At 38.4% G+C, this 27413-nt stretch overlaps 4 protein-coding genes across 4 annotated transcripts; 1 reads left to right on the plus strand and 3 right to left on the minus strand.

Annotated features, from left to right (window-relative positions):
- Nucleotides 1-602: 602 nt before the first annotated feature.
- spef1 (sperm flagellar 1) lies at nt 603-5245 on the minus strand. Its single transcript, XM_074646451.1, has 7 exons — nt 5025-5245; nt 4747-4858; nt 3688-3835; nt 3563-3608; nt 2316-2388; nt 2111-2216; nt 603-1626 (listed from the first exon to the last, which is right to left on the minus strand). Exons 1-7 carry the CDS (start codon nt 5131-5133, stop codon nt 1513-1515), a joined length of 708 nt encoding a protein of 235 aa, XP_074502552.1. The 5' UTR covers nt 5134-5245; the 3' UTR covers nt 603-1512.
- Nucleotides 5246-7259: 2014 nt separating this feature from the next.
- Nucleotides 7260-17070, minus strand: adam8a (ADAM metallopeptidase domain 8a). The gene is made up of 25 exons (XM_074646449.1): nt 16913-17070; nt 16384-16493; nt 16215-16288; nt 16010-16088; nt 14989-15065; nt 14307-14538; nt 13358-13435; nt 13131-13199; nt 12334-12503; nt 12145-12226; nt 11903-12045; nt 11612-11789; nt 11422-11511; nt 11053-11248; nt 10880-10961; nt 10607-10787; nt 10161-10247; nt 9990-10074; nt 9549-9660; nt 9242-9440; nt 8951-8998; nt 8786-8836; nt 8634-8684; nt 8468-8548; nt 7260-8175 (listed from the first exon to the last, which is right to left on the minus strand). Exons 1-25 carry the CDS (start codon nt 16956-16958, stop codon nt 8131-8133), a joined length of 2646 nt encoding a protein of 881 aa, XP_074502550.1. The 5' UTR covers nt 16959-17070; the 3' UTR covers nt 7260-8130.
- A 1067-nt stretch (nt 17071-18137) lies between these two features.
- znf511 (zinc finger protein 511) lies at nt 18138-21240 on the plus strand. Its single transcript, XM_074646452.1, has 6 exons — nt 18138-18415; nt 18569-18642; nt 19640-19841; nt 20005-20129; nt 20501-20761; nt 21040-21240. The coding sequence occupies exons 1-6, from the start codon at nt 18242-18244 to the stop codon at nt 21110-21112; spliced, it is 909 nt and encodes a 302-aa protein (XP_074502553.1). The 5' UTR covers nt 18138-18241; the 3' UTR covers nt 21113-21240.
- Nucleotides 21241-21284: 44 nt separating this feature from the next.
- On the minus strand, nt 21285-26924 carry msx3 (muscle segment homeobox 3). The gene is made up of 3 exons (XM_074646453.1): nt 25954-26924; nt 22408-23683; nt 21285-22270 (listed from the first exon to the last, which is right to left on the minus strand). The coding sequence occupies exons 1-2, from the start codon at nt 26270-26272 to the stop codon at nt 23274-23276; spliced, it is 729 nt and encodes a 242-aa protein (XP_074502554.1). The 5' UTR covers nt 26273-26924; the 3' UTR covers nt 21285-22270; nt 22408-23273.
- Between the last annotated feature and the right edge of the window lie 489 nt (nt 26925-27413).

Here is a 27413-nt window from a genome sequence, read left to right on the forward strand (position 1 = left end):
CTTCCAGAGAGAACCGGAATTCTATTCACTCTATTGTAGTTTATTAGCTGTCTGTCACCATCCACTTTTATTTAACGTACTCTATTGGAGTATAAACTGCTCCACAAAAGAGGAATGTGAACTTATAATAGTTCTGTTTAGAGCAAATGGCCCAGTACAGACAAAACAGAGAGAAGCTTGGGGAGCTGTTGTGACTGACTAGTGTGCTAGTGGTTAGCTTGCCAACTAGTAGTTCACTACCTAGCCACCTAGCTTGGAGTGATGAATGATGTTTTAAGTACCAATACTAAAACATGTTAGATTTGTACCTCAGAGTTATATTGCTGTAAGCTTGATAATGGTGATTGATTAGGTGGTATGAAGGTGATCAACACAAGTCACAGCAGCACTCCTGATGCAGCTCAGCAGGTCACCTATCTCTCGTTATTCTACACCAGAGGGGGCAACATCATAGACAACCCAGGGACAGACAGACACTGACGAACGATATGAAGCAACCCGCTCAACCCCATCGCACTGGAATGACCTTATACTTCAGAAAGGGAAGTAAACTATATTTCAATGCTGTAGTTTACTATATTTGGTCATCTGGCGGCTTCGTCATACATTTATTCGGGAAACCAATGCAACAGTGGAAAATTATAAGTCATCATTATCTGTGTTCTATCTTTGACCAATCTTCACACTTGAACAGGAACAAGTGTTGCATAGAAAATGAATGATGTAATTTTAGATTTGACAGTGACAGAGTGACAGACAGCCACGTGGGTATAAACCTAACACCGCATATAATTTAGTTTGGTTCATTTTCAATGCTTCAAATCTGCTGATTTCCTACACTCTGCTCGTGTTTAAAATGACAATTTTGAAAGTTAAAGAGGTTAGTTGATTTATTGAGCACTTGGAGGTCAGAGGTCATAGGCTGTGTAAAGGCACAGAAGGTCAAAGACGACTGGAGGTACATAAACACATGAAAATCACAAAGAAGCGACTATCTGTGTTAAACGACTCAAATTCTCGTAAACCATTTACAGTAGAATCTCGTTAGATAAGATTTAAACACAAGGACATAATATGCAATATCTGCAAAAATAGTTATATTATAGAGAAGACAGTTGTTGCGCTGCTCTTGTTAAATCATGATATTAAAATATATCAATGTCAAATGAGATAAATCCTCTTGAAACAGGCACTTTTCATGTTATGTAAGTGTGACTATATTACTTTTACATACATTTATCTAACGTTAATGGGGATTAAATTACCAAAACCCTGCGTTTTCATAAAAAAACGCACTTTTCTAAGAAAACAAGACACATTAAAACACAACACATCTGTAATTCCGCTGGTGCATTTCAACAGGTGTGATGTGTTTTAGCAGGTAGGACAATAATCTCAGAATATGAACTGATCCTTTGCATTGACCAAAACTTTTAACAACTGTATTGGAGTTGATGTTAAAGGGTTATAACGCAGAGCTACTATAACAAATTCTCTGTGTACACGTTTGTATCAGCGCGTGTTGCCTTTTGCTTTGTATGTCTCCAGATGCCGCGTCAGATCTTCAATACGCATGTCCTTCAAGTGAACCAGATGCTCCAACCTGTTCACTTTCATCTGCAGGATCTACACGTACAAACACACACACACACACACACACACAGATGCAAACGGATGTGGTAAAACTAGTTGAGGTTTATTTCTAAAACTGTGAAATATCCCATTGATGAAAACTTCCTAAAGTGTCAAAAGGAGATGTTGCACATTTGTGTCACTATTCTGTCTTAACATGCAGATGTGGCCACAGCAAGAGAAGAAAAAACACTTATATCCGCTGAGCAGAGACTGACTCACTGACCTCTGCTGAAACAGCTTATGACGCATATGTATCACACACACACACACACACACACACACACACACACACACGCACACACACACACACACACACACATACACACACACACATCTGCAACAATATTACATGTATGACAAAGCTCTTCCCCTACAGGACATCAAAACGGAAGATGACTTTGTTTGCAGATGTTCAAACAGTCAGCCGAGTGTTTCCAGGATTCAAGTGTGTGTGTGTGTGTGTGTGTGTGTGTACCTCCACAGTCTCCTTCAAAGCCATGACAGCTTGCTCTTTTTCCTGCAGGATTAGTTGTAATGTAGGGTCCATGTCTGAGTAAAACTGCGCTGTGTGCCGCGGTTTACTATACAATAATAAACAGAGGGCATATTATTATTATTATTATTATAAACTCTGCTTTTGATTCATTTAATTCATATTAAAAGCAACATTTTGGTCATACCCATTTTTTATTCTGCTCTTTTCATCTTCTCCTGCCAGCGGAGCCAAACGTTTCACTTCAGTCTGAGGAATTTCTGAAGACGACAAAACAAAACTGAGACATTTCTCCAACTAAAATGTGAACCTAATGTGATGACTAAAACCTCTGCTGTTGTTAGAAACCTAAAGGGATTCATCCAATAAATCTTATGGACACAACTGGGGTAAAGGGAGGAGGATGGGAGGCAGATAGGCGATGACCGAGAGCAGAGAAAGGGAGAAACGGGAAAGTAAGATTAGAAGATGGAGAAAGAGAAAAATGAGGACGCCTTTAAATCCTGCAGTTCTGAGCTCAATCCAGTGATAAAGGCCATCTGGTGATGTTGGGAGCTGATATGAGGACCTGGACTGTGTGTCTGATAGCGGATGGGGTGCAGACTGAAGAGGAAAGAGCAGAGGGAGGAGGCGCTGGCCTGGAGGTCAGCTTTACGGGGTTGTTTCAGGGACAGATGAGGTGTGGGAAACGGAGGAAAGACACGTCACCGATTCACTCCTAAAGGTCGCGGCATTCTCTAATCAGTGCTGGTAAATGTAGGTGTGTTTGTGTCTCTGTGTGGTCGCTGCTATCAGCTGCTAGGAGAGATTAGTTAGTAGAGAGTTGTTAGCAGGACACAGACGTGGACAGTATCAGGACAGGAAGTAGAGAAGATCTTGGAAATAATATGATTTCAGAGGCAGAATCAGCCGTCGCAGAAGTCACCAAACAGTCCTCTCAGACACACAAAAACCCCCTCAGTGTGTCTTGAATATGCTGATTTTGTGTTTGTCAGCTGACCAGTAAATACAGCACAATTAAAAATAGTCTAAAATTACACCCGCTTCCCCTCCTGTGCTAAAAAAAAGCAAATTGTGCAGCTTCAGTCAAGGTTACAGACAGACTGTGTCCACTAATACACTCCACAAATGACACTAACGGAAGGAACTAATAAGGATATATCATGCATAAGGCATAAAGTCAAAACACAGTCATCACATTCTTGTTAATTCAGCAGTCTCTGTTTCTGTAATCCAGTTGATTTCCCTATTTCACGCACAGTAACCTCTTGTTGTAAATTCTGCAGAAACCGCTATGTCCTGTGATGTGGCGTAAGGTCAAATATTGCAATAGACATGTCGGTCAGAGGAAAACTTTTTTTTTTTTTAAATGTGTGGATTGAGTGAAGAAAGTTTGAGTAAAGAAATAAAAGGTATTTTGTGAAAATACTCTACCTGTGTGAGGTTTCTCCTGGTTCCTGGTGTCATAGTATTCCAAATCCTGAGTTCAAAAGAAAAATGTGTTCAAATTGTGGTTATTTTTCTAGCTACAACGGAAGAGTGTGTCATACAATACACACTAGTATATTATCTGTAGTCTGCTCCAGTTTCTTGTCGATCTTGTCCCTGAGGGCGTTCAGTACAGGCTCTATCACTCCTGCAGTGCTCAGTACAATCCTCTTCACTGTCTCCTCGGGTACGTGAAAGTTCAGCTTGGAAAACACCTTCCTGTCCACAGACGAAGAAAAAAACACATATGTTTCTAATAAAATGAATAAAAAAATCAAAACTAGTTATGAACAAAGTGGTTTAACTGACGATGATGCGTGGTGATGATGAACACCATAGGGGGGCAATTTGTTTATAGTGAGGACCCATAAATCTGTAGCTGGCTGTGTGCCATATCAGTGGCCTGGGAGAGGACGAGTGGGTGTGTGTTGGATTGGTTCTCACGACCAGATGCAGAGGCCCTTGGTAGTGCTTAACAAAAGTTCTGCCTCAAACGTTTTTATTGAAAAGTAGGGCCGCAACTAACCATTATTTTCATTGTTGATTAATCTGTTGAGTATTTCCTTGATTAATCGATTAGTTGTTTGGTCTATACAATGTAAGGAAATGGTTCGGTTCCTACCCACTTTAGGAGTCACGGTTCGGTTCATACCCGGTTTAGAAGTCACGGTTTGGTTCATACCCGGTTTAGAAGTCAAGGTTCGGTTCATTCGCGGTTTAGGAGTCACGGTTCGGTTCATACCCGGTTTAGGAGTCACGGTTCGGTTCATACCCGGTTTAGAAGTCAAGGTTCAGGTAGGGAAATATAAGTTTTACTTCTACCTACTCCTTTTCGGACACCATTACTCGTGTTTTGTTTGTTATTATTTTGTATCTGTTTTTATTTATTTTTATGTTCGAAATAAAGTCATTCATTCATTCAAGTATGTTTATGTAAATGTCTGAGTAAAACAAAATAAAGGAAAAACCAAATAAAAAAAAAGGATGATGTGTGGAGATGTGGACATACAGTATATATTGACAAAGTCAGACTGTGCAAATGTAAATCTAAATCATTCATGCATTCATGCACCTTCATTAGATGCATACATGCACTTTTGAATAAACACATATGATGACTGGTGTCTTGCCTGTTGAGAAGGTGCCAGTTGCTGATCTTCTGCTGTGTGGAGTTTGCAGGAATATAGTTGTGCAGGTCAACAAGCTTTGGGAAGAAGTATTTGACAACCTCTGCAGCCATCACTACAGAGATTAGAGAGGAGCAGAGTCAGACCAAGTGAGTAAATAAACAGTCAAACACAGATGATTGTAGCTGCAGACAGGAGAGCTCATATTACTCCTGTAGAGCTTGTTTAGTTACTAACTGTTACCTCCCTGTGGGATTGCTAGCAAGGCTAAGTGGACAAACCTCCATCGCTGAAGTCTCTTGTGATGTGTCTTTTAGGCCTGGACAGAGATATTTTGTCTATCCACGCGTACAACTGCTGCAGCTCCTCTTCGTTCAATTCTTGGTCCATTATTTCTTAAAGTTTCTGGACAGTTTATAAAGATCCAAACTATTGAGCTAGCTTTGTTAGCTTCCCCCACGACAGCAGGTTTGTTTGAGGCGTTGCTAGGCGACCGCTAGTTACAGTACCTATGACAACACAGGTGATGGAGTCTGGATGTGAGTGATGATAAATAAGATAAGATAAGATAAGATATTCCTTTATTAGTCCAGCAGGGGGGAAATGTGCAGTGTACAGCAGCAAAGGGGATAGTGCAAAAAACAAGATGCATCAGCTAACACAGTAAAAAAAAAAGAGGTAAACAAAGTGTAACAAAATATGAACCATTTAAATAGAAGGAAGTATAAAAATAGGAGCAGTATGTACAGTATTGACAATATTAATGTCCAACATGTGTAATATTACTTATTTTTCTGTTTGTTAGCTTACTTTACCTTTTTTATTTTACTTATCTTGTCTTATTTACTAATTTTACTAAATGTATCTTACTTAATTGTTATTCTATTAGGCACTGGTGCTAGAAATACTACTTTTTTATTTTATACACTTGTTTTTTATACATTTGAAACTTGTTGTAATTTTGTTGTATTTTTGAGCAATCTCTGGCACAAGAATTTCCTTAGGGATTAATAAAGTTCTATATTATCTTATCTTATCTTATTATTGATAATAAACAGACTATTAACAAAATTACCTATTTCAATACAACACTAGAATCCTCACTATTAACTAACCTACTTTTGTTTTAATAGTGCAAAAAACAAGATGTGTCAGCTAACACAGTAAAAAAAAAAAGAGGTAAACAAAGTGTAACAAAATATGAACCTTTTAAATAGAAGGAAGTATAAAAATAGGAGCAGTATATACAGTATTGACAATAAACAGACTATTAAGACTAGAAAAATACACAATACTGTACATTATAACAAATTATTTCTATCTATGTGGCTCCTGGATGACAGATTAAGTGTTAAGAGATCAATGTTGTCTTTCTCAATCTTAAAAAAACAATATAAATGATATATAACGACATGCAAGATGCTATTTCGTCTTACCAGATTGTGGCCAATGTGGGCAAATATAAAGTATGTTTTAGTTAAGATAAGATAAAATAAGATAAGATATTCCTTTATTAGTCCCGCAGTGGGGGAATTTGCAGTGTACAGCAGCAAAGGGGATAGTGCAAAAAACAAGATGCATCAGCTAACACAGTGTAACAAAATATGAACCATTTAAATAGAAGGAAGTATAAAAATAGGAGCAGTATATACAGTATTGACAATAAACAGATTATTAACAAAATTGCACAAGTGGAAAATGATATTGCACAGTGACAATGAAAAGAAATTCCACCTGAAAATATTAGGTTATTGTCAGTTTTTTGGTGTGTAAGTGTAAAAGTGGTCTACTGGGAGCAGTACTGGTTTTGGATAGATAATAGACCTCCCCTCCTGGACAGTGAGTCATCTTCACCATTACTTTACCCAGGCCTCAAGGTGGGGTACCATTAAAGCCAATATTTTAGGGGCACAGAGAGAATTAAAATATTATAATGCCAAAACGTGTGACTGTGAGTACTCCTTTCTGTTGAGGTTTACATTCAGGTGGTGTTTCCAAAGTCTGAGAGGAGAATAAGTATTTAGTGGACTTTTAATTCTGCTTTATTCCCTAAAAATCGTGGTCAAGATGTGACCTGTTGAATAAGCTGACAGGAGGGGTCTTCAGGTAGCAAGCAACTGCTGCTATAGTCCGTTACTGAAGGGCTGATGAAGGATGTAAAGCTAGCAACACCATAGACGATTAGAAAATATCAGGTTATTGTCAGTTTTTGGTGTGTATGTGGTCTACTGGGAGCAGTGCTGGTTGTGGAGTCTAACAGCTGCAGGAAGGAAGGACCTGGTGTCCTGCATGGGGATGGGAGTCATTCTCCATCATGGATGACAGCTTAGCCATCATCCTCCTCTCTCCCACCCCCACTGTGTCGAGGGGGCATCCCAGGACAGAGCTGGCCTTCCTGATCACTCTGTTTAGTCTCTTCCTCTCCGCAGCCGAGATGCTGCTGCCCCAGCAGACCACTCAATAAAAAATAAATGGCTGATGCTGCCAACGTGTCATAAATGACTGAAACACTGTGATTTTGGTGATTCACTTTTATTGTTAGCTCCATCTCTCACAGACAAAAAAGATCTCAATAAATAGGAACAAATGAATTTTCAGTTCAAAGTTTGCAGGACATAATCAAGGCAGAATGCTCATTGTAAAGAAAGACCACAGTCATTGGCATTATGAGTGAAGGGCTGTGTCTTCTGCATAGAATATGCAATATATAAAATCCCTTGAAGAATTACAATCAATAACGTATCAAGTCAACACACAAAACAAAACAGGCGTGTGATAATTCAGTCTCCCAAAGTCAAGCATACCTAAGGTTAGTACAAAAAAAGTTTAAGAAAGAGGCATAACTTCTGTAGTATGTCCTTAATTAAAACCTTAATTTTAATCTGTAAAGTGCCCACGTTGGTGCCCATTTTTAAAATCCCTTAACAACATTATTTCTTAGAAAAGCAGTACCAAAACCCATGTGAGGGAATAGTAATTTAGCAAAACAGTTACAGCATCGATAGTGCAATTGCCTCATAATGTGTTCACAACGATCAAGGCTGAGAGACATTTCCCTTAAAAAAAACAAATACAGAAAATCATGGCAGCATAGCCATTTGTCATTTATAAAGCTCAGAGTCTGTCAATCACGGCTTCAGGTTTTCATCAACATACTGAAGGCTTACATAAGCAAGACACAGACGGCGGTAATCCTCAGGGAGACCAGAAACGACAGAAAAGCTCTGTCAATTCTTGTGGCCAATCCTTCGGTTGGATCTTGTTCCCACTTTAACACACAGACGTGCGTCTCCTGAGAGGATTTCTTGGTCCTTCTTAGGTGGGACAACAACAATGTCCTCTGTCAGAGGATCTCAGTGTTTACACCAGGCGGAATTATTCCCTCTGTCATCTGGGCCAGCTGGGGGGCTTCAGGGCGGCTCTCCCTGCAAGCTAGAAAAAACAAGAACTGTTAACAAACATGCTGCTGATGAGCTTCTCCAATCTCTTACACATGTCTTAGTTATTCAGTGGCGTCCCGGAGAACTTTATGTGCTTACTAACTCACTAACACTGAGCCACTGCTTGCTCATTTCACTGCTATGTTGGGACAATGTCCAAAACCACAGTCGTCTTTATAAACGTGAATGCCTTGAATGACAACAGGAATGTCTGAATAGCATCTGCCAGGATTTGGAGGATTTAGGGAAAGTTCGGTTGACTCTGCTGCCATCTGAATACATACCAGTTGGGTGTGTGGCAGTGGAGACCGGACTGCAGACGGCTTCGGCTTCACTGGAGGCATCGGAGGCTTTGGCTTCATGATCTTAGAGAGCAGATGTTCACATTTCAAACAAGTGGCAATGCAAATATTGGAAATTGTAGGTAAAATGACATGCAATGTCACTTACTGGTTTTGTTGCAAGTGGCGGCAGAGGTCTGGATGGAGGTAGTGGCTTATTCTGACAAAAAAAAAAAATAAAGAACCATTAATACACAATTTAACAAAGCAAACAATAAGGGCCCTTAAAAAGAAAATAAGACATTTCGGTATGTATTTTACCTCAGTGTAGATTGGCTTGCTTGAAACAGGCTGCATGAACGGCCTTATAACCTAAAGAAAAACATGTATTTATTGGTTGAAATACATTTAAACAATGAAAAAACTGCACCACTACACATAAATAATACCACATTTAAATAAAGACAAAACAGTAGTTCAGATTACCTGTTGAATCAATGATGGCTGAGGCACAGCTGACAATTTCTTGGGTGGCTGCAAGATATGAAAACAGAGATGAGTGAATGTGAAACTTGATTTTTTTTTTTTAACCATAATTCTTACTGTTTTTGCAGCTTATTTACAATAATGGCCTATTTATGATTTAGAATAGCATCACTGTATGTCAGCGTGCCACATAACAAACTAATCACCACAATGACATGGTTTCAGATTCAATGGAAATATCGGTGTTACTGTATCACGTCACACAGCTGTTAGATGGAAATGGAAGCTCACCACTGGAGCTGCTCTGCTGGGCCTCAGTGCTCCAGTATGTGGTCTGGCAGTAGCAGAGGACAGAGGTTTACAGGCTTGAGTGGTTGAAGACTCCACAAACATAGGCCGGCTGATGTGCGTGGACGCGAGGCGAGGGCTGCCTCTTGAACTGCTTGACCTGAACAGCGGGTTGGTTTGTCCTGAGGTAGATTGGAAGCGTCTATAAAGAAATACACACGGAAGCAAAAATTAAAGATAGAAAGTGTTCGGCTGAATCTTGTGATCTAACAGAGACCGAAAGAAAGGAATAACTTTCACTTTTCTGTACCTCTTTGCAGGTCGCCTTTTTTTGATGCAGCACATCAAACTCACAATAACCAGGACCAACAGCAGGAGTAAGCCAACCACCAGTGACACAATAAACACCATCAGATCTGCCTCTGCACAAACAAACAATCACAAAAACACACATTGTGACAATATGCCTTCATATTGCTCGAGGATGACCGTGCAACAGAGTGCGTCACTCGCTCATGATGCAAAGCGCACTGTAACATCATTACTGCATTTGTACCGACTGACCGGGGAATTCAATTAAATCAGTGTTCATCAGAACAGAGCACAATTGTTTGTGAGTCCATGAGAAAATCTATTTCAAGTATTAAATCTTGGTGGAAAAAAACGGAGCAGAAGAGGAAACAGACACAAACAACCATGTGTGGAGCATGGCCATTAAAAGGTCAAGCGTATATAAAGAGTTGTGCTATACCTTCAGGGAGTTCTGAATGCTCCACATCGCAGAAAGGTGGGGCCCAGCCAGGGTTGCAGTGACACTTACTCTCATGGTTACAAACCTGCCAGAGATCACACACACACAGTCAGTTATGTTATCATGGCTATACGGCGCTCCAAAGCGTTGTGAAGTGAACAGATTACTCACCCCGTGGTTGTTGCATTTAGCAGAGCAGTCGCTTGTTCCGTACACTTTTATGTTTTGGATGTCTTGACACCGTTGATTGTAGCATACCTGAAAGACATTGACACAGTTCACTCATCTGGGGCCAATTGCATACACTTAGTTTAAGACTAGTCTTGGCCTTAGACTGGTCTTAGATTGTCAGGTTAGACTAGTCTAATTAGGCCTGTCAGTTGCCTTAATATTAAGACCGACTTAATTGCAGTAGGAAAGTTAGCATTAGTTAACTATTTCAATGGAAATAGTTCGTATGGAAGCTTTATGCAACAGGTAAATTTAAGTGTCTATAGCAAGTCTGGCATAATGTTATATTTAAGACAACGACTAGGTTTATCTTTATGCCATTGGCCCCTGGAGTCCCCTTGTTGATGCTAACTAGCTGCTAACAGCAACATGAGCAGTTTTCTTACCATGTTGCTGCCACACTTGGTACCAACAGGCACCATGCCCAGATCTGCAGGGTAGTTATCTTCAGGGTTCATAGTTGCCTCGTTACATATTTCTCCATTTCCTATTTTGTAGAAGGACTTCCTGGAGGTCACTGGAAACTCCCAGCCTCCGTTGCAGAAAAGAGTCCCACAGGATTGATCTCTGCAACCAAAAACCACAAAGCAATGATGCCAAAAACCAACAATACCACACTGTTAATATACTCTATATTATTGTGGCTTTTGATTACATACCGGCTTGAACATCTCTGGCTAAACAGTGTCTTTCTGCAGTTTCCGTGCTGGTAGAAACAAGCATCTGGAGCTACATCAGCATCTAAACAGAATCATGACAAAGAGGAAGTTAAGAGTCTTGGATTTATCAGAATCAAAGAACAAAACAAAACTGTAATTCACTAGTGTTTTACCTGGTCCCCAAAGTCTCTTGCAGTGCTCGTGCCGTGAAGGACACCGTCCATTGTAGCAGTATCCTTTTCCACGATTGCAAGACAGGCCATTCTGGGTGTAGGCGTCAGTCGGACAGGAGGCGGAGAAGCCAGTGCAGTATTCTGCCAGGTCACAGTCTCCTGTCTTCGGCCGGCAGACGATTCCTGTTGGTTTCATCTGCAGAGCGGAGGGAGACACAGATGGTGATGTACCGACTACTGAAATAAGAACACTCACACATAACCAGCCAGACGGCGGAGTCAGACGGTGTCTAGCTATATGGTAACACAGTTAGTATCAGTGTGACTTCACTCATCTACAGTAGAGAGGACATAGTGAGTATCACTTACTTGGCAGTTGTGGCAGCACTCTCCCTCTGCACACTGGGCTCCTGCATTAAGTTTGCAGGTGGTGGCATTGCAGCAGGGGTTCTTGCACTCCTATGAGACGGACAAGAGGGGTGCACAATATTACGATCCAGTCTCCTTTGTGTGATTTGGTTGTGTGATTATGCGTAGGCACTCTGTGTGATGTACAAACCTCTACAGTGCCACAGTCGCACTCCTCTCCAGGCTCCAGGAAGGCATTTCCACACACCGGCCCTCCGTAGACCCGATCAGTAGAGGGAGTATCCAGCAGACAGGCCGGGTTGATCTCCTCCAAGAACCTGCTGAGCTGCTGCTGACTGCAGCTGCTGAACAGCTCTGGATACACGAGGCTAGAAGAAGAGATAGAAAGAACAAGAAAAACGAAGATAAATATTAGCTTTACTTTGGGTTTAGGAATAGTAGATTTGGGGGAGTTTATGTGTAAGTGAGAAACTGAGCTTACCCAACACTTTCAGCCATGATGCAGCCTCTTTTCGATGTTAAGGAGCCACAGACACAGTTTTCAGAGTCATGGGACAAGCCCAGGTTATGACCCATCTCATGAGCAATAGTAGAGGCCACTCCTATTGAGTTTGTGTTATGGTCCTGTGTGGAAAGTGGAAATCAACATCACACAACTCCCATTATTTTCCTTTTAATTTCTATATTTTCATGCAGAAATGTTACAAAAAAATATATATTTACCTCATTGACAGCTCCAGAGTTAGAGGTGCACATTGCATTGGTGTTGGCTAAGCCGACAGTGGAACCTTCAAAATCCAAACCTCTGAGAGAGGAAGGTGAAAAAATGTTTAGACGCCAGCTCTAACAGTACAACACACATTGTTTTGGTATTGTCTTTTAAGTGGGGAGTTAAAAAACGCTGCGTCTTACGTGATGAACTGTGCGTTGTCGTGTTTGGTTCTCGGCAGCAGGCTCCGCTGACGCCACTGGAGGAAGCGACTGAGGGTGACCTCAGGGTTAGTGCTGACCTCCACCTGATCTTTGTATGACCAGATATCCAGACCGACCAGCATCACACGTACACCGACGGGGCGATACAGCTGAAACAGAGCGGAAAGTTGAAATGAACCTGAAACTGAATGAAGCCATTTGTCATTGTCAAGTAAATCAGTATTTCTGAATGTGAAGGAGTCAAACACGTAATGCTACAAATCCCAAAACCACATCCATAATGCTGTCAGAGGAAACCACTGTTGGGTCTGTTGCTGTCTGATGATGTATTCATGTTGGCCCTTCTTCTCTTTCAGAGTATGCAAAGAGGATTGTGTGATACGTGTGAAACATAACAGCTTAGGTGTGAAGATTCACAGTTAAAGTTAGATTTTCACAGTGAGAGAACTTCTCCTTCCTTTTTATTGATCAGATTCCAGTCAGTAAAGTACAGATAGTATCAGGACAGATTTCTTGTATTTAATCCACAGTGAAGAAGTCTGATGAAGTACCGGACATGTGGCTGTGCTGCATTGTGAGCCAGGTTGAAAGTTTTAACTGCCGCCAATGGAAATACAATAAATTACTAAATTACTGGTAAAAATAAATAGAATACTTTATTAGTCCAGAATGGAAATTGCATAAAATTACACAGAATTTTGTCCTAAAATAAGTTTTTTTTTAACATAACGAGGTTGAATCATTTTACCAGATAAACTACAGAGAAACAAACATACCTTGTCCACGTGGTTTGCTATTTCAAGCGCTCTGGCCTCTATCGTCTTCTTACTGCCAAACTTCTTGTACTAAAAAATAAATTATTGTTTGAATTAGTAATACAAGCAACAACATCTCAGATATCACTTCTCCAGGGAAATGTGTGTCATCCACAAGATCATTATCATAAATAGGCTGCATCTGCAAAAACTGACTGAGTCAGAGAAAGGAAAATAGGGAATCAAACCTCGGCATTGTCGACCACCACAACCAGCTCCACTGTCTTGGGTTTTCCTGCACGGCCTCTGGTCTGAGCTCTGCTTTTCTGAATCACACAAAAGGTGGAAGGCACATGTGTCTGTTATGGTTACACATAAGTTTTACAAAATAATAAACTTTGTATTTGTATAGCACCTTTCAAAACACTGTTACAAAGTGCTTATAAAATAAATAAATAAGATAAGATAAAAATAAAATAAAATACAAAGTGTAAAATAAACCAATAAAACACATAGAACATAGTTGAACTGGACAAATAAAAGTTTGGTTTTAAGGATATTTAATATAGCCCAAAAATCTAACGTTTTAGTGTTTCATTGTCCAAATGTTTTCAGAGCATGGGTGCGCTGTCACTACAAGATTAATATTATGATCATCTTAAGGAATTAGTTTGATGCATTAGTATCACTTTGTCTATTAAAATATGCAAAATTATGTTTCAAGCTAATAGTAACGTCCGGTAATAATTTCCAAATCTATCAAGATCTATTATGTCTCTCTTGGTGTATCTTTACCATGGTCTCCTTTATTCATTCTCTTTGTTTTGTCTTAATTTGTTATGTTTGTTTCTTGTTGAACTGAATGCTAATATGAAGTGCAACAAAAACTTTTTATTTTCAAATAATTTTTACTCTTTTTTTGGCTCACATATTGTTGGATTTTTCTAATATCTAGTGGAGAGTGTTTGTTTTTTATCATAAATTTAATGCAGAACTATTATGATACAACAACTATTGTGTATTGTGATACTTTACAGAGCTATAGTTAGAGTAATATTTTACTGCATATCCCTCCTCTTGTTTTGTTGCATCAAAATTGTCAAATGTAAAAAAGAAAGCAGCACAAAATATTGGATATCAGCTGTAGGCTCCAAGCCCTGGTGTATTTCTGTATGAGTCCACGCTGTGCGTCTTTACCAGGCTGCCGAGCTGGAACAGTCCAGACGGACGAGCTCCGTGATCATAGAAAGTGGTTGTGTTTCCATGGGAACAGGAGCTCCTCTTCCTCCTCAGGTGTTTGTAGTTGTAAACAGCATGGAGACCCTCGGCACTGTGAGCTTCTGAGCTCTGTATGTCGTCCTGCTGTCCCGCCTCGGTGCCAGCCAGAGGTTCAATCAGGTACATTTGGTCCTGGAGACGCACAAAGCCCCTGTAGTGCAAAACAGGAACTTCAGAGTGGACACAGGAAAACAGTTTATTTTTCTTCAGCACATCTAATTCTCAAACAGATCTCAATTTAACTGATTACAGGACTTGTCCTTGTTTATCATGCTTTCCAGCTTCCACAGATATTGACACTAACAGACATGTCTTCTCTAGCAGACAGAAGGCAGCTTTGCATGGCCTTTGTTGATTTGGTTACAGGTTTTCCGACACAGAGCTACATGCAGTCCTAATGGTCATCGTGATGGAGGAAATGGATGCTGAGGGACAGATCCTGTCTCTGAATTGGGCACACATGAGTCACAGCTGGAGACTTACAGTCTCAAATCATCATGGGTTTAATTAAGTTTGGCACTCTACTTTGACAAACAATATCTTTTTGTAATTAGAGATACAGGATGAAAAAAAAAAACACCTGACATCCAGCATTACTCACTTTATTCCTGAGCACAGTCCCACGCTGGCAGAGGAGTCCTCAACTCCCACAATGTGCCCATGGTAGTAGCAGTGAACCTGAACACACACATGCATTATTTGTCACAGACCCAAAGGAAAGATTTCAACTCACACCTCAGTTTTTTTTCTTAACCACAGTGCAAAAAATGTGGTCTAATTTGAAGAAGATAATATTGTACTGAATGTGTCATGGTCAGATGAAATGACAATCTTAACCTTATATGTCAATTCCTCTTCCACTCAAGAATTGAAGTGGGTGATGTCATCTCATAATGAGGAACTTTATGGTTGAGAAACTTCCAGTTTATCATGACATCCGATATTTTGAAATCAGAAATTGCTGACAGGTATTGCATAAAATGCACGTAACACGACTAATTTGTGTGTTTTTTTTATTTGTGGTGTAAAACCTTTAAAAAACTTGACAAGTATTTTGATGTATTTAGGAAATACTGTAACCATAAGTGCAGGAAGATCTGCATTTTACAAACCCTGTTTCTTATATCTAACAGTTCAGGACTTTATTTTAGATTGACGACGAACGAAACCACACCTGTGTTTTGCAAAACGGAAAAAAAGAGCAAATACAGGAAAGCAAATCCACTAAACGGTTCTAGAAAACCACTGAAACTGGGTGGGCAGGTGATGCAGGATATCCTGTACTGAATTCATTCCTGGCTGTACAATACATTAAATCTTTGGTAGTATTACACCAGCCTGGTTCCAGACCTCTGAATCGCCCACATCTTCCTTTATTCAGCGATTAAAATAGAATGAATGAAGTGAAACAAAATGCCAATTCAGTCTGATTATCAGGCTAAGTATACTACACTCTGTGTTCTGTATCTTACAATTAAGCATTCATTTAAGGCTTACAATCTAAATGTTCATAGCACAGACATCTGTTTCTGATATACCACATGATAATGCAAGCTGATCATGAATACATGGATTATATTAATGTTAGTGAAATAGTAGTGAAAGAATGCAAAGCTACATACCCTGAGATCTGGAGTAGTTGTGACTGGGGTGCCCTGATCAGAATAATGTGTCACAGAGAATGATTTCCCAACAAGATCTCTGAAAAGAACAGGTTGTTTTTTTACATCAATAATATTGACAAATCAAGAAAGAAAGTACAGTATGTGTGGATCCTGCACAGTCACAAAAAAAAACCACATTTCCAAACATTTTAAGTTTTCTCACTTGTTCTTTTCCAGGTGCAGTGTGTAGTTTTGCCTTGCAATCGTCAAAGAGTACTGGAGTACATCAGGGTAAGTCTACACACACACACAGAGCAAAAGAGACTTTAATACATTCTCAAACTTTATATAGGCAATATATATATACCAAATTGTAGAGTAGAGTGTGTTACCTGATGTGTAGCAGCATCATTAATGAGAGATGAATCCTTCAGCCTCCGAGGTATCACTGTTTGGTACTTCATCACATGAGGTAGAGTCCTCACACTGCAGGCAATTATTCCTGCAAGTATAAAGTCAAGTCAAGTCAAACTTATTTCTATAGCACATTTAAAACAACATGAGCTGACCAAATCGCTTTACAGACATACAGGCAGAATAAAAACAGGTCAACAGAGCAGACAACAAAATCTCACGCATCCACAGACAGAGACCAAGATACAAATCCATGAGTAAAAGACTGTTATAATGAGCATTTATAAAAGGCCAATTAGTAATCACAATTCAAGTACATTCAAAAGCCAAAGAAAAGAGGTGGGTCTTGAGCTGTCTTGAGCTTGATATATAATATAATATATATAATATAATTATATCAGGGATATATAATAAGACAAAAAGAAAGAAACAAAGAAAGAAACAAAGAAACAAAGAAACAAAGAAACAAAGAAAGAAACAAAGAATCAAAGTAAAGTAAAGTCCTACCCCATGAGGAGAAGAAAATCCATATAAAATATCCAGAATGTGGCATGATGCTCTACCGGATGGATTCTGTCATTGTGTGCTCAGCAGTCTGAGGGAAAAAGGCTCCTCAGCTCTCCGCCCATCTTTGCTGTGTAATATCCTGAAAATTACCATTTGAGGTTGACTAACCACATGCGTCACCACCCAAGCCCGTAAAGAAGTTGTTCTGAGGTCTATTTGAAAGTTTTTCTCTATTTCAGACATTGTTTTCCCCCATTTACCACTCATAGGCAGACAGACGTTTTTATGACACATATAAACTAGATTAACACTAAAGTACAGCTGCATGTAGACAGATTTTTACTGGGCAGATCAATAGCAGACTATTAAATTATGGGAACCTCCTTATTTATTATAAAAAAACGCCCAGTACTCAATATTAAAATGACAGCAGACCCAGCAAAGCTCCTTATAGTGGCTTTTTGTCGCCACCTACTGGTGAAATGGGAGAATAATATCAGATTCACTCATTTTTTTTCATATTATGAAGTCCTGCAGGTATAGTTTATTGTCCTGCACAACACCTACATAATTCCTACAGGACTACTTTACAATTGAAACATATTTCTGAGGGACTCTTTTGCGAGCAATCATCATGTAGCTAATTTAGAAATATCAACTGAATAATTAACACTGTAAGATTTTGACACAGAGCTAATCTAATGTTAACGTTATACAAGACCTTCTCTGGTAAGAAACTACCTTAACCCTTACCCGTCAAGTTTATATTGTCAGTGGTGCATAATACCACACATTATTAATAAAATAAATAATAATAAATGAATAAATAAATAAATAAATAATAATAAATAACCCTAACCCATCAAGTTTATATTGTCAGTGTTGCATAATACCATACAAAATAAAATAAATAATAATAAATGAATAATAAATAATAAATAATAATGAATAAATAATAATAATAATAATAATAATAATAATAATAATTATGATAATAATAATAATAATAATAATAATGATGATAATAATAATAATAATAATAAAATAATAATAATAATAATAATAATGAATACATTATAATAATAATAATAATAAATAATACAAAAATAATAACAAATAATAAATAATAAGTAAAATGACCTAATTAATTAGCTCATCCTGTTGTGGATGATGTTGAGTCTGGCCAGTTGGTGGCAGCAACCCGCCAAAAAAAAACCATATTATACGACGTCGTCATTCCGCGACAACTACAACCAAAACATAAAACTCGTGGCGGCAGTCGGAGCTCTTTACCTGGTTAACGTGAGTTACTATGAACACCTGGGAACGATGCTGCAGCAGACAGAAATGGTCCGACTCCTAACAGAGGGACATGTGTTAGTAAAAAGCTGCGATGAAGACACACAGGAGGAGCCGAGGCAGAGTGAGGAAGAGGAGGAGAGAAACCCGTTCATCTTCACCCCGCAGCTCATCCACCTGCACAGGGACCACCAGCTGTTTGAGGTAACATAGCAACCCTATTTGAGGTAACATAGCAACCCTGTTTCAGGTAACATAGCAACCCTGTTTGAGGTAACATAGCAACAACATCATTCTGCTGCAGCACCTGAATAACATTAGCTAACATAACTCCATCATACTGCATGTTGTTTACAGGATGGAGACATTCACAGACACATGTATCTGCAAGACCTCTACATCTCAGAGGCTGAGGACAAGCCAGCACTCAGGTATGGAAACTAATATCAACTCTTGTAGTGGTAGTTTTTGTAGTAGCTAATGTTAGATTGTGTTGGTTCAGTTAAAGGTCCCATATCATGCTCATTTTCAGGTTCATACTTGTATTTTGTGTTTCTACTAGAACATGTTTACATGCATGTAATGTTCAAAAAACACTTTATTTTCCTCATACTGTCGGCCTGAATATACCTGTATTTACCCTCTGTCTGAAACGCTCCGTTTTAGCTCATTTCAACTGAATTGCGTTGCCTGGCAACAGCTTGTGTCCATGTTTACTTCCTGTCAGCTGATGTTATTTACATACACTGCAACCAGGAAATAAACTGGGACACATTTAGAATGTTTCCGTTTAAAACCGTGTAATGGTCTAAATATTGTATATTTGTGACATCACAAATGGACACAAAATCCTAACGGCTTGTTTCAAACGCACAATTTCTGAATACAGGCTGTGTGTGTATTTTTCCGTATATTGAGTATTTCGATAGTTTACCAGTATTTATATAGCACTTAAACCTGTTTTATAATATAAAAGACATGAAAATCTCACTTTTTACAATATGGGACCTTTAACAAAAAACAAACAAAACTTTTTCTAGCTAACTTTATTATATAGCCCATTTCATTTTTCTAGAATTGAAGATGTGAGGATCACACCCCTCAAAACATTTATTGTTTATTCGTTTATTGGGACTGTTTGTTGACAAATTCATTGTGTATCTCTGTGTTTTCTACATTACATTCTTCCATGCTTGTGATTATTAAATATAGTGTGAAATGGTCAGTCTAAAAGAAGCACTTAAATAGTATATTAGTCTATTTGACCATTTATCTCCAGAAATAGTTCAAATAAACCAGCAAACAACAAATTACCACAAGAAATTTGTTAGCTAACAGCTGTGGATTCTTCCCTTTTGAACTGAAGCTCATTGTAATGCCAGTGAGGGTTAAGCTGTCATTCACCTTCCTCCTCTTATCTTTTCTTAGTGTTTCAGAGTTTGCCTGTCACATTTCCGGCTGCTGTGCCGTCTTCAGCACTTTGGAGGAGTATGAGCACCACTACAACTCCCTTCACAGACACGTGTGCTGCTCCTGCCGTCGCTCCCTGCCAAGTGCCCGGCTCCTAGACATTCACATTCAGGAGTGGCACGACTCTCTCTTCACTATCCTCGCCCAGAGGCAAGATATGGTAAGCCAGTCTGACGTTGTGTCCTTTCCCATGACATCTTTATTGTCTTGCTCTTAAGCTATAAGCACAAAGCTTGTAAATAAAGTGAAATATTTAAAGCATTCTTTGCAGATGACTACAGAGTCTTTAAAGTTTCCCCTGACACTTCCTTCACGCTTTTCAGTATCAGTGTTTGGTGGAGGGCTGTGGACAGAAGTTCAGCACTAGTAAACACAGAAAGGACCACCTAATAAGAATTCACAAGTATCCTCCAGACTTCAGATTTGACAAAACCAAGAAGGACAGAGGGTAAGACTGCATATTTTGTCCACTAGATGGCAGCAAAACCTCATTAGAAATAATTTCTCTATGCAATGTTTTAATCTAGGGGAGTCCATGTTTGTCATAGTAAACAGGATTTATGCCTCTTAACTGAAAATCTTGCAGTGTTGAAGCAGCGTTTCTATTTTCACTCTGCTATTTCATATACTCCTGTTAACATAAGATGATAAGGCAAGTTATAGACTGAGATTCTCTTCACTGCTTTATTGAAACCAATGTGTAACTTTTGGTGAACTTTCCTATAAAAGCTCAGCAACAGTGCAAATTGCTTTCAATGCATATATTTGTATAATTTTACCCTTGTATGTGTATATCAAATATCATGTCTTTGTTGATAGAACCCAGCAGACAAAGAGACAGCAGCAGAAAGACACCGCCATGGAGGTAGTGGATGATGTTTGTGAGTCTGAGGGTGTGTGTGAGGTTATGTGTGATGTACGGCCTGTTCAGCCCGAGCACGGAGAATCCATGGAGACGCATGTGTCTGAGGGAGGCATGGTTAAGTCCGCCTCTACTGAGGAGCACGAAGATCTTTCTGCTGTAGCTCACAGCGCGGGGAATACAAGCACAGAGCCACTAAAACCACGATACTCCTACAGGTTAGTCTTTTCAACAGGTCTGCTGGAAATTACTAGATATTCTCAGGCCCTGTAAGAGAGACTTTTTTTAAGAGTCCAGTCTTAAACGTTTGCCATTATGTAGTTCAGTTTGGGTTAAGCAAACTGTAGGAAGGGTTCCTTCTATCATTTACATGCAATGTTATATAATTAAAATGTTTGTGAATTGATGTCTTCATAATATTTACTAACGTTTTTCTTATTTCAACGATAAGCAATCTGAGATATAAACCAGCAGCCGTGTTGTTGTTGTCTCTCAGGGTCCCCACAACCGTGTGTTTCGGTCACGGCTCCGTTCGAGGCTTCAGAGGGCGCCGGGGAAGGAGGAAATGAAACACCACAGTTCTGGTTTCTGTCCTTTAGGATAAACAACTTTATACCCGTGTCTTGTAACACAATATATATATTACTGTCATATGTTTCCTTGACTTAAAATAAAATGTTTTTTTACAAAAAAAAAATGTGATATGTGTAGACATCCATTCAGAGAAAAATAAGACAGATGTCAAAATTTACATAATAGATTTTAATAATTGTACAAAACATCTTTTTATCCATCAGATATAAAATACACTGTACACTAATGACTGATGTGAGTCTATCAGTCCATCAGAATTTTGAAGTTTTGCAAAAATAGCTGATGACTTTTATTTACATTTAGTAATGAAACTGGACTTAAGAGCTCTTTGAACATCTGTGCAAAAAAGTTCTCCTTTTGAGGTAATGTAAAAATGAAATGACAATAGTAAAGCAGATTTACTTTATAGGTGATTTATATTTTTCAAACTGAAAAATTATTCAGAAGTTATAAACAAATAAAAACTGTGGTTTTAGATATAAAAGTAACCTTGACAGATCTCACGGTTTATAGTTAACATGAAAAAAGTCATTGTGCAGTATATAACAGCTCCATGTTAAAATGCCAAAGGTAGACATATTTTTGAAGATGAAACTTCTAAGAACAATTTTAGATTTCATTACAATGATGATGAAAAGGCACTAATGAACACTTCATAGTCTGTTCCATGATGGTTGTTGTTATTGATTATGAGCTATTACAGATGACCCACATATTTACACATATATGGATATACTGTTGGACTAATTATGCGTCTTTTTTGTTGAATTTTATTTTATGATCATAATTTTGGGTACAATACACCCATCAGGTTTGTTTGGTAACTTTTCATTCCACCTTCAGCTTATAAAAAAAAAGTGACTGTGAGCTATATTAAGTTTTAGACTATCTGGGGCTTAACTGAATATGGATGATGAAAGGTTGATGCTCTTCAGTGTTTTCTTTACCTCCCAAATTTAAAACTGTCCTTTTAAGGTGAGAAATATTCAAAGGCCTCTGGAATAGAAATCAAACATTCATGTAAATCACTTTGAGTTATTTGAGATTTAAACCCAAAGCTAAAGGCCTTTTAAATAATCATGTCATCTCTTGCCACATTAAAATCACTTTGACTAAAAATATTTACGGAAAACCTCTTATACCACTTTAACTTCGTCCTTTTTAAAGGGCAATGGTAGCTGATAGTGTCCATCCTTGTTTTCAGCCCTTTCCATTATCCCCATGAATCTTTTGTCCTCCACCGACATCACTAAAAATATTTACGGAAAACCTCTTATTGGAATAGAAAAGATCACAATATACGAAATTTGAAGATGTCTGAAAAATTAGCTCAGCGAGAGTCCGTCATTTAAAAAAAAAAAAAGATTTACTCAATACACTGCAAAAATGAACAAATACTTTACTGAAAAGTAAATCTTAAATTACTATTTATATTTATAAAAAAGAAAAGAAAAAAAAATGCCAATTGAGGGAAAATATTTCACTTGTGTCTGATTTAAAAATGTAATTAAAATTAAACCAGGTTTGTGTGAGAAATATTGCATTCATAAATGATGGACATTTTTGCAGTGTAGGTTATTTGCTGTATGATATTTTTTTTAAAAAGTAAAAAAAAAAAAAAAAAAAGAAGCCAATTGAGGGAAAATATTTCACTTGTTTCTGATTGAAAAATTAAATTAAAATTAAACCAGATTTGTGTGAGAAAATATTACATTTTTCACTATAACGAAACATTTTAAATTGAATCAAAGATTTCACACAGATTGACTCATAAGATGGACATTTTTGCAGTGTAGGTTATTTGCTGTATGAAGGCATTTTTAAAGGCAGCTCGATGCAGTTCAAAGTTGGTGATGTTAAGACAAGTAGTACATCCCATATGGTCCACTACATTTTTTATATTAAAAAAAAAATTAAAATGCCAATTGAAGGAAAACATTTCACTTGTTTCTGATCCGCGTGTTTCTTGAATGAAGCGACTATTTCAAAATTAAACCAGATTTGTGTGAGAAATATTACATCATTGATCATGAATTCTACATAAAATGGACATTTTTGCAGTGTAGGTTATTTGCTGTATGAAGGCATTTTTTAAAGGCAGCTTTTCCCCAACGATGCAGTTCAAAGTGTGTGATGTTAAGACAAGTAGTACATCCCATATGGTCCACTAAATAGTCCTGGGACTTGGAAGGCAGGCCGCGGTGCGTTCAGGGCCCCGTAGAGTGTCGGTGCGCCCATGGGTGATGCGCTCAGTGGGAATGGAAAGGCGAAGGCCGGCAGCAGAGGCTTCGCGGCCAGCTTAAACTTCTCCAGCTCGGCCTCCTGCAGTCTCTTGGCCTTGGCCCTGCGGTTCTGAAACCAGATCTTGACCTGTGTCTCTGTGAGGCTGAGTGAGTTGGAGAACTCTGCTCTCTCTGCTATGGAGAGGTACTGTTTCTGACGGAACTTCCTCTCCAGAGAGAGCAGCTGAGTGGTTGTGAAGGGAGTCCTGGGTTTCCTGTTGTTCTTGTGTTTGCGGAGAGGGCACGAGGTCGGGCTGGGCAGTCCTGCAAGGAGATTTAGAAAAAGTCACATTACTGGAACAGAAAATATGTCACCCATATTAGTCACTCCGATTTTACATCATGCATGGATACAAGTAGCCTATAGCCAAATGGGAAATGTCGAGCAGAATATTTAGGCTAAAGGGAGCAAACAAGTTCAAGTGTATAAAATACAAGTGTATAAAATAAAAAAAAGTACTATTTCTAGCACCAGTGCCTTATAGAATAACAATTAAGTAAGATACATTTAGTAAAATGTGTAAATAAGATAAGATAAGTAAAATAAAAAAAGGTAAAGTAAGCTAACAAACTTAAAAAAATAAGTAATATTTCACATGTTGGACATTAATATTGCACACAATGAACAGTGATATTGCACATGAGAATGTAAAAAGTAGTATTGCACATGATATTGATATTATATTTGTGCTCAGCGTCCGGTGTTTTCAGCAGTAGAGTGTTATTAGAGTAATGGATATACATACATCACAAAATACATTTCTGATCTTCTGCTATGTTATGAACCATCCAGACCAAATATTTGGAAAAAGCTCCCAGAAACCTGCAGGACCAACTCCATCTCTGAGTTCTTTTAAATCAAAGCTTAAAACTTTCCTGTTTGCTGCTGCCTTTTTATTAAAGCAGATAATGATCTTATACTGCACTAGAGTTTTTACTCTTGTGTGTAATATTCTATTTTAGCTTCTATCCTATAGCTTGTTTTTATTTTCTAATCTTTAATGTTTTTATAACTGTTTTAATTATGTCTTAATGTTCTTTTGCACTTTGTCGCAATGTTCTTGAATGTTTATGTAAAACACTTTGAATTGCCCTGTTGCTGAAATGTGCTCTACAGATAAAGCTGCCAAGCTGCCTTGCCTAAAGGGAGCGCATTTTGCACATAATCACATTTCAAAGTTTAAAAATCCATTTCCATCATATAGATTTCTAAAAAAAGGAAAAGATAATTAGGAACGATGGCTTTTTACATCGAGTTTCCTCATCAGTGTACTACTGTAAAATAGGGTGTGATTTATTTACTCTATTAGTTCGTACAAGGTTATTCAATTGTGCTAAATAATATCCATATATGTATATAAAGACAAAGGAGGACGGTCTGCAGGACGGATAATAATGCACTATACTCATTTTTAACAGTCTCTTCTGCACTATATTCACTTTTTTTAATAGTCGTGCATCACAGCTGTTAACCTGCACTATATTCAGTTATACCAGCTTTCTTCATCTCCTTGTATTTTTATATCTGGTATATTTTTTTGTATTTTGCACTACTAACTTTTTTACTGCCTTTTTACTAACATGATTTGCACTATGGGACTGTGATGCTGGAAACTTGAACTTCCCTCGGGATCAATTAAGTTACTATCTATCTATCTATCTATCTATTTATCTATCTATCTATCTATCTATCTATAAGTTGGAGACCGTTTTAGACTGTTGGAAAGTTGAAAAATAGCGCATGTTTCTCAGAATTAAGAAAGAAAGAGAGTATTCTGCACTGTTAAGAATTTCCCAGTAAAATAACAGTAAAGAACCTGCAGCAGGGTTGCCTTTATGTTACTGTAAAATTAACAATATTATACTGTCGCTGAAATTTACAGCTTTGTACTGTTAATAAAAAACAGTTTTTTTTTTATTAATTTCACAGTATTTTACAGTTAATTTACTGTTTAAAGATACATTATATAGCAGTTTTCCACATTTCTTTTACATTATCTTACTGATTTGTTTTAATGCACTATTTAGGTTGTATTTTTTTTACATACATTTTAATAAACATTATTTTTTGCCTAGATGAATAGACTTAGCAGGTTACAGACATAGGAATAGTCACACTAAATACAATTAAAGGCACTTGTTAGGAAAAAGGCTATAATAGACTTGTTGACACTTTTTCCCAAAATGTCTGTCTATAGCTGGCTACAAGCACATAATGCAAACCATAACAACATGTGAGTGAAGAACAGAGCTAATTCACTGATTTTACAATCATGTACAATGTACAAGCCTCACATGTGCAGATCAGGTCCCAGAATTAAAAAAAATACTGCATGAAACTGTTACTGATGATACTTTAGACAGTTGATCAGCAGTAAAGTGATGTTTTTTTAAGAATGCGTTATAGTTCAGTTAAAAAAATTTAACATGTTTTCTTTTGTATTAACAGTAAAGCACTGTTTTTAGCAATAACAGGTTAATACTGTTGAAATCCTGCTGTAAATTAACAGCAATTGTTTACGGTGTGCACTCACTTGGAGGAGATGCGTAAGGAGGCTGAAACCAGGTGCTGGTCTCCTTGTCTCTGATGTCCACCTCTGGTTTGGACAGATAAAGTCCCCTCGGTGACGCACACTTTGTCTCCTCTGCACCAGGCTCTGAGGAGGACTGGAGGCTTCTGTCCTTCGTCCTGTCTGAGATGAGGGACTCCACACTGAAAGGCAGATCTACACTTTTGCTTTTACACCTTTTGGCAGATGACAGGTCCAGCTCGTCTCTTCCAGCGTCTCGGTCCTCTGGTGAGGTCTCCGAGGATCCTTGCGCAGGATTCATTATGCACGACTGAGGTGCCATACAACCACTTTTCCTGCAGCTCTCTCTCCGATGCTGTTTTTTCTTTTCGCAGTTTTCACTCGAGGAAAAAATCTGTTATCGTCCAGAGGCTCTCCAATGTTGCGCAGTAAACTTCAGTTTTTACGCACGGACTTGCCTCTCCTCTCCTTCAGTGAAGTGCCATGAGTTCCTCTCTCATCTTTCTCCGCCTGCCTATCAGTCCATCGATGTTCCCACGTGACTCTGCTAGAACAGTTTCTGATAGGTCAGGCTTCTTAATGACAGTGTTGTGGTCCATTTCATGCGCCTTGTGGTGCCTTGACAGATGTAAACCTCCGAGCAGGGGCGTGGCAAGGAATTCTGAGTCCACATAAGTAAAATACCCCCCCACACACACACTCACACTCACACACACACACACACACACACACACACACACACACATGCATGCTCCCTTGTCCCCCTTGCCTTTCTCACAGGAATTGTTGTTGTTTGCGCCCTCCAGCTGTGGGCTCCTCCATCAGCACCATCTTCCTCCCCAGTAGGCTACTGATGCACTGGCATCAATGGGTTTAATTTTTGCACACTTAAACATTGCAAGATAACATCATGACTGCATGGATATATTTAAATTTCAGTGCATAAACTCCTTTGCTAGGTCTGAATATTGCTGAAACATTAGAATGATACTTAAAGGGACTGTTTGTAAGAATCAGAAATGCTTGTTAACAGCGACACCTGTGGCCGTTAAGTTCAACGAAAGTCAGCGTCGGGCTCGCGCTTGTGCTCGCTCTAAATAGACATGAACGAGCATCTTTGAGGTTTTGATGCTTCCGTGTAGTTTGTGTTGGAGTCTGAGTCTGAACAGCGTAGCCACACGCGAGTGCGCATATGCAAGCGTGCATTGGAAACCGACCCGGTAGATTTATACGTGTAAAAAGTTACAAACAGTCCCTTTAAACATTGCAAGATAACATCATGACTGCGTGGATATATTTAAATTTCAGTACATAAACTTCTTTGCTAGGTCTGAATATTGCTGAAACATTAGAATGATGTTTAATATATATATAATATAAATTATATACATTTTTTTTTACATATTTGTTATCTTATTTTCTCTAATTCCGATTACCGAATATTTAGCTAACTAGTGCAGTGC

Source organism: Sebastes fasciatus, chromosome 9 (genome assembly GCF_043250625.1).
Source record: "Sebastes fasciatus isolate fSebFas1 chromosome 9, fSebFas1.pri, whole genome shotgun sequence".
Lineage (NCBI taxonomy): Eukaryota > Metazoa > Chordata > Actinopteri > Perciformes > Sebastidae > Sebastes > Sebastes fasciatus.

Excerpts from the sequence above, each read along its gene's own strand:
- znf511 (XM_074646452.1), top strand. The coding sequence starts at position 18,242 with ATGCTGCAGCAGACAGAAATGGTCCGACTCCTAACAGAGGGACATGTG. Across the intron at positions 18,643-19,639 it reads GAGGACAAGCCAGCACTCAG|TGTTTCAGAGTTTGCCTGTC; the intron begins GTATGGAAACTA and ends ATCTTTTCTTAG. Across the intron at positions 20,762-21,039 it reads AAACCACGATACTCCTACAG|GGTCCCCACAACCGTGTGTT; the intron begins GTTAGTCTTTTC and ends GTTGTCTCTCAG.
- adam8a (XM_074646449.1), bottom strand. The coding sequence starts at position 16,958 with ATGCCACATTCTGGATATTTTATATGGATTTTCTTCTCCTCATGGG. Across the intron at positions 12,227-12,333 it reads GACAACGCACAGTTCATCAC|AGGTTTGGATTTTGAAGGTT; the intron begins GTAAGACGCAGC and ends TTCCTCTCTCAG. Across the intron at positions 11,512-11,611 it reads GCGACTGTGGCACTGTAGAG|GAGTGCAAGAACCCCTGCTG; the intron begins GTTTGTACATCA and ends TCCGTCTCATAG.
- msx3 (XM_074646453.1), bottom strand. The coding sequence starts at position 26,272 with ATGGCACCTCAGTCGTGCATAATGAATCCTGCGCAAGGATCCTCGGAG. Across the intron at positions 23,684-25,953 it reads TCCTTACGCATCTCCTCCAA|GACTGCCCAGCCCGACCTCG; the intron begins GTGAGTGCACAC and ends ATCTCCTTGCAG.
- spef1 (XM_074646451.1), bottom strand. The coding sequence starts at position 5,133 with ATGGACCAAGAATTGAACGAAGAGGAGCTGCAGCAGTTGTACGCGTGG. Across the intron at positions 3,836-4,746 it reads AACTGGCACCTTCTCAACAG|GAAGGTGTTTTCCAAGCTGA; the intron begins GCAAGACACCAG and ends GTCTGTGGACAG. Across the intron at positions 2,389-3,562 it reads CCAGGAGAAACCTCACACAG|AAATTCCTCAGACTGAAGTG; the intron begins GTAGAGTATTTT and ends TGTCGTCTTCAG.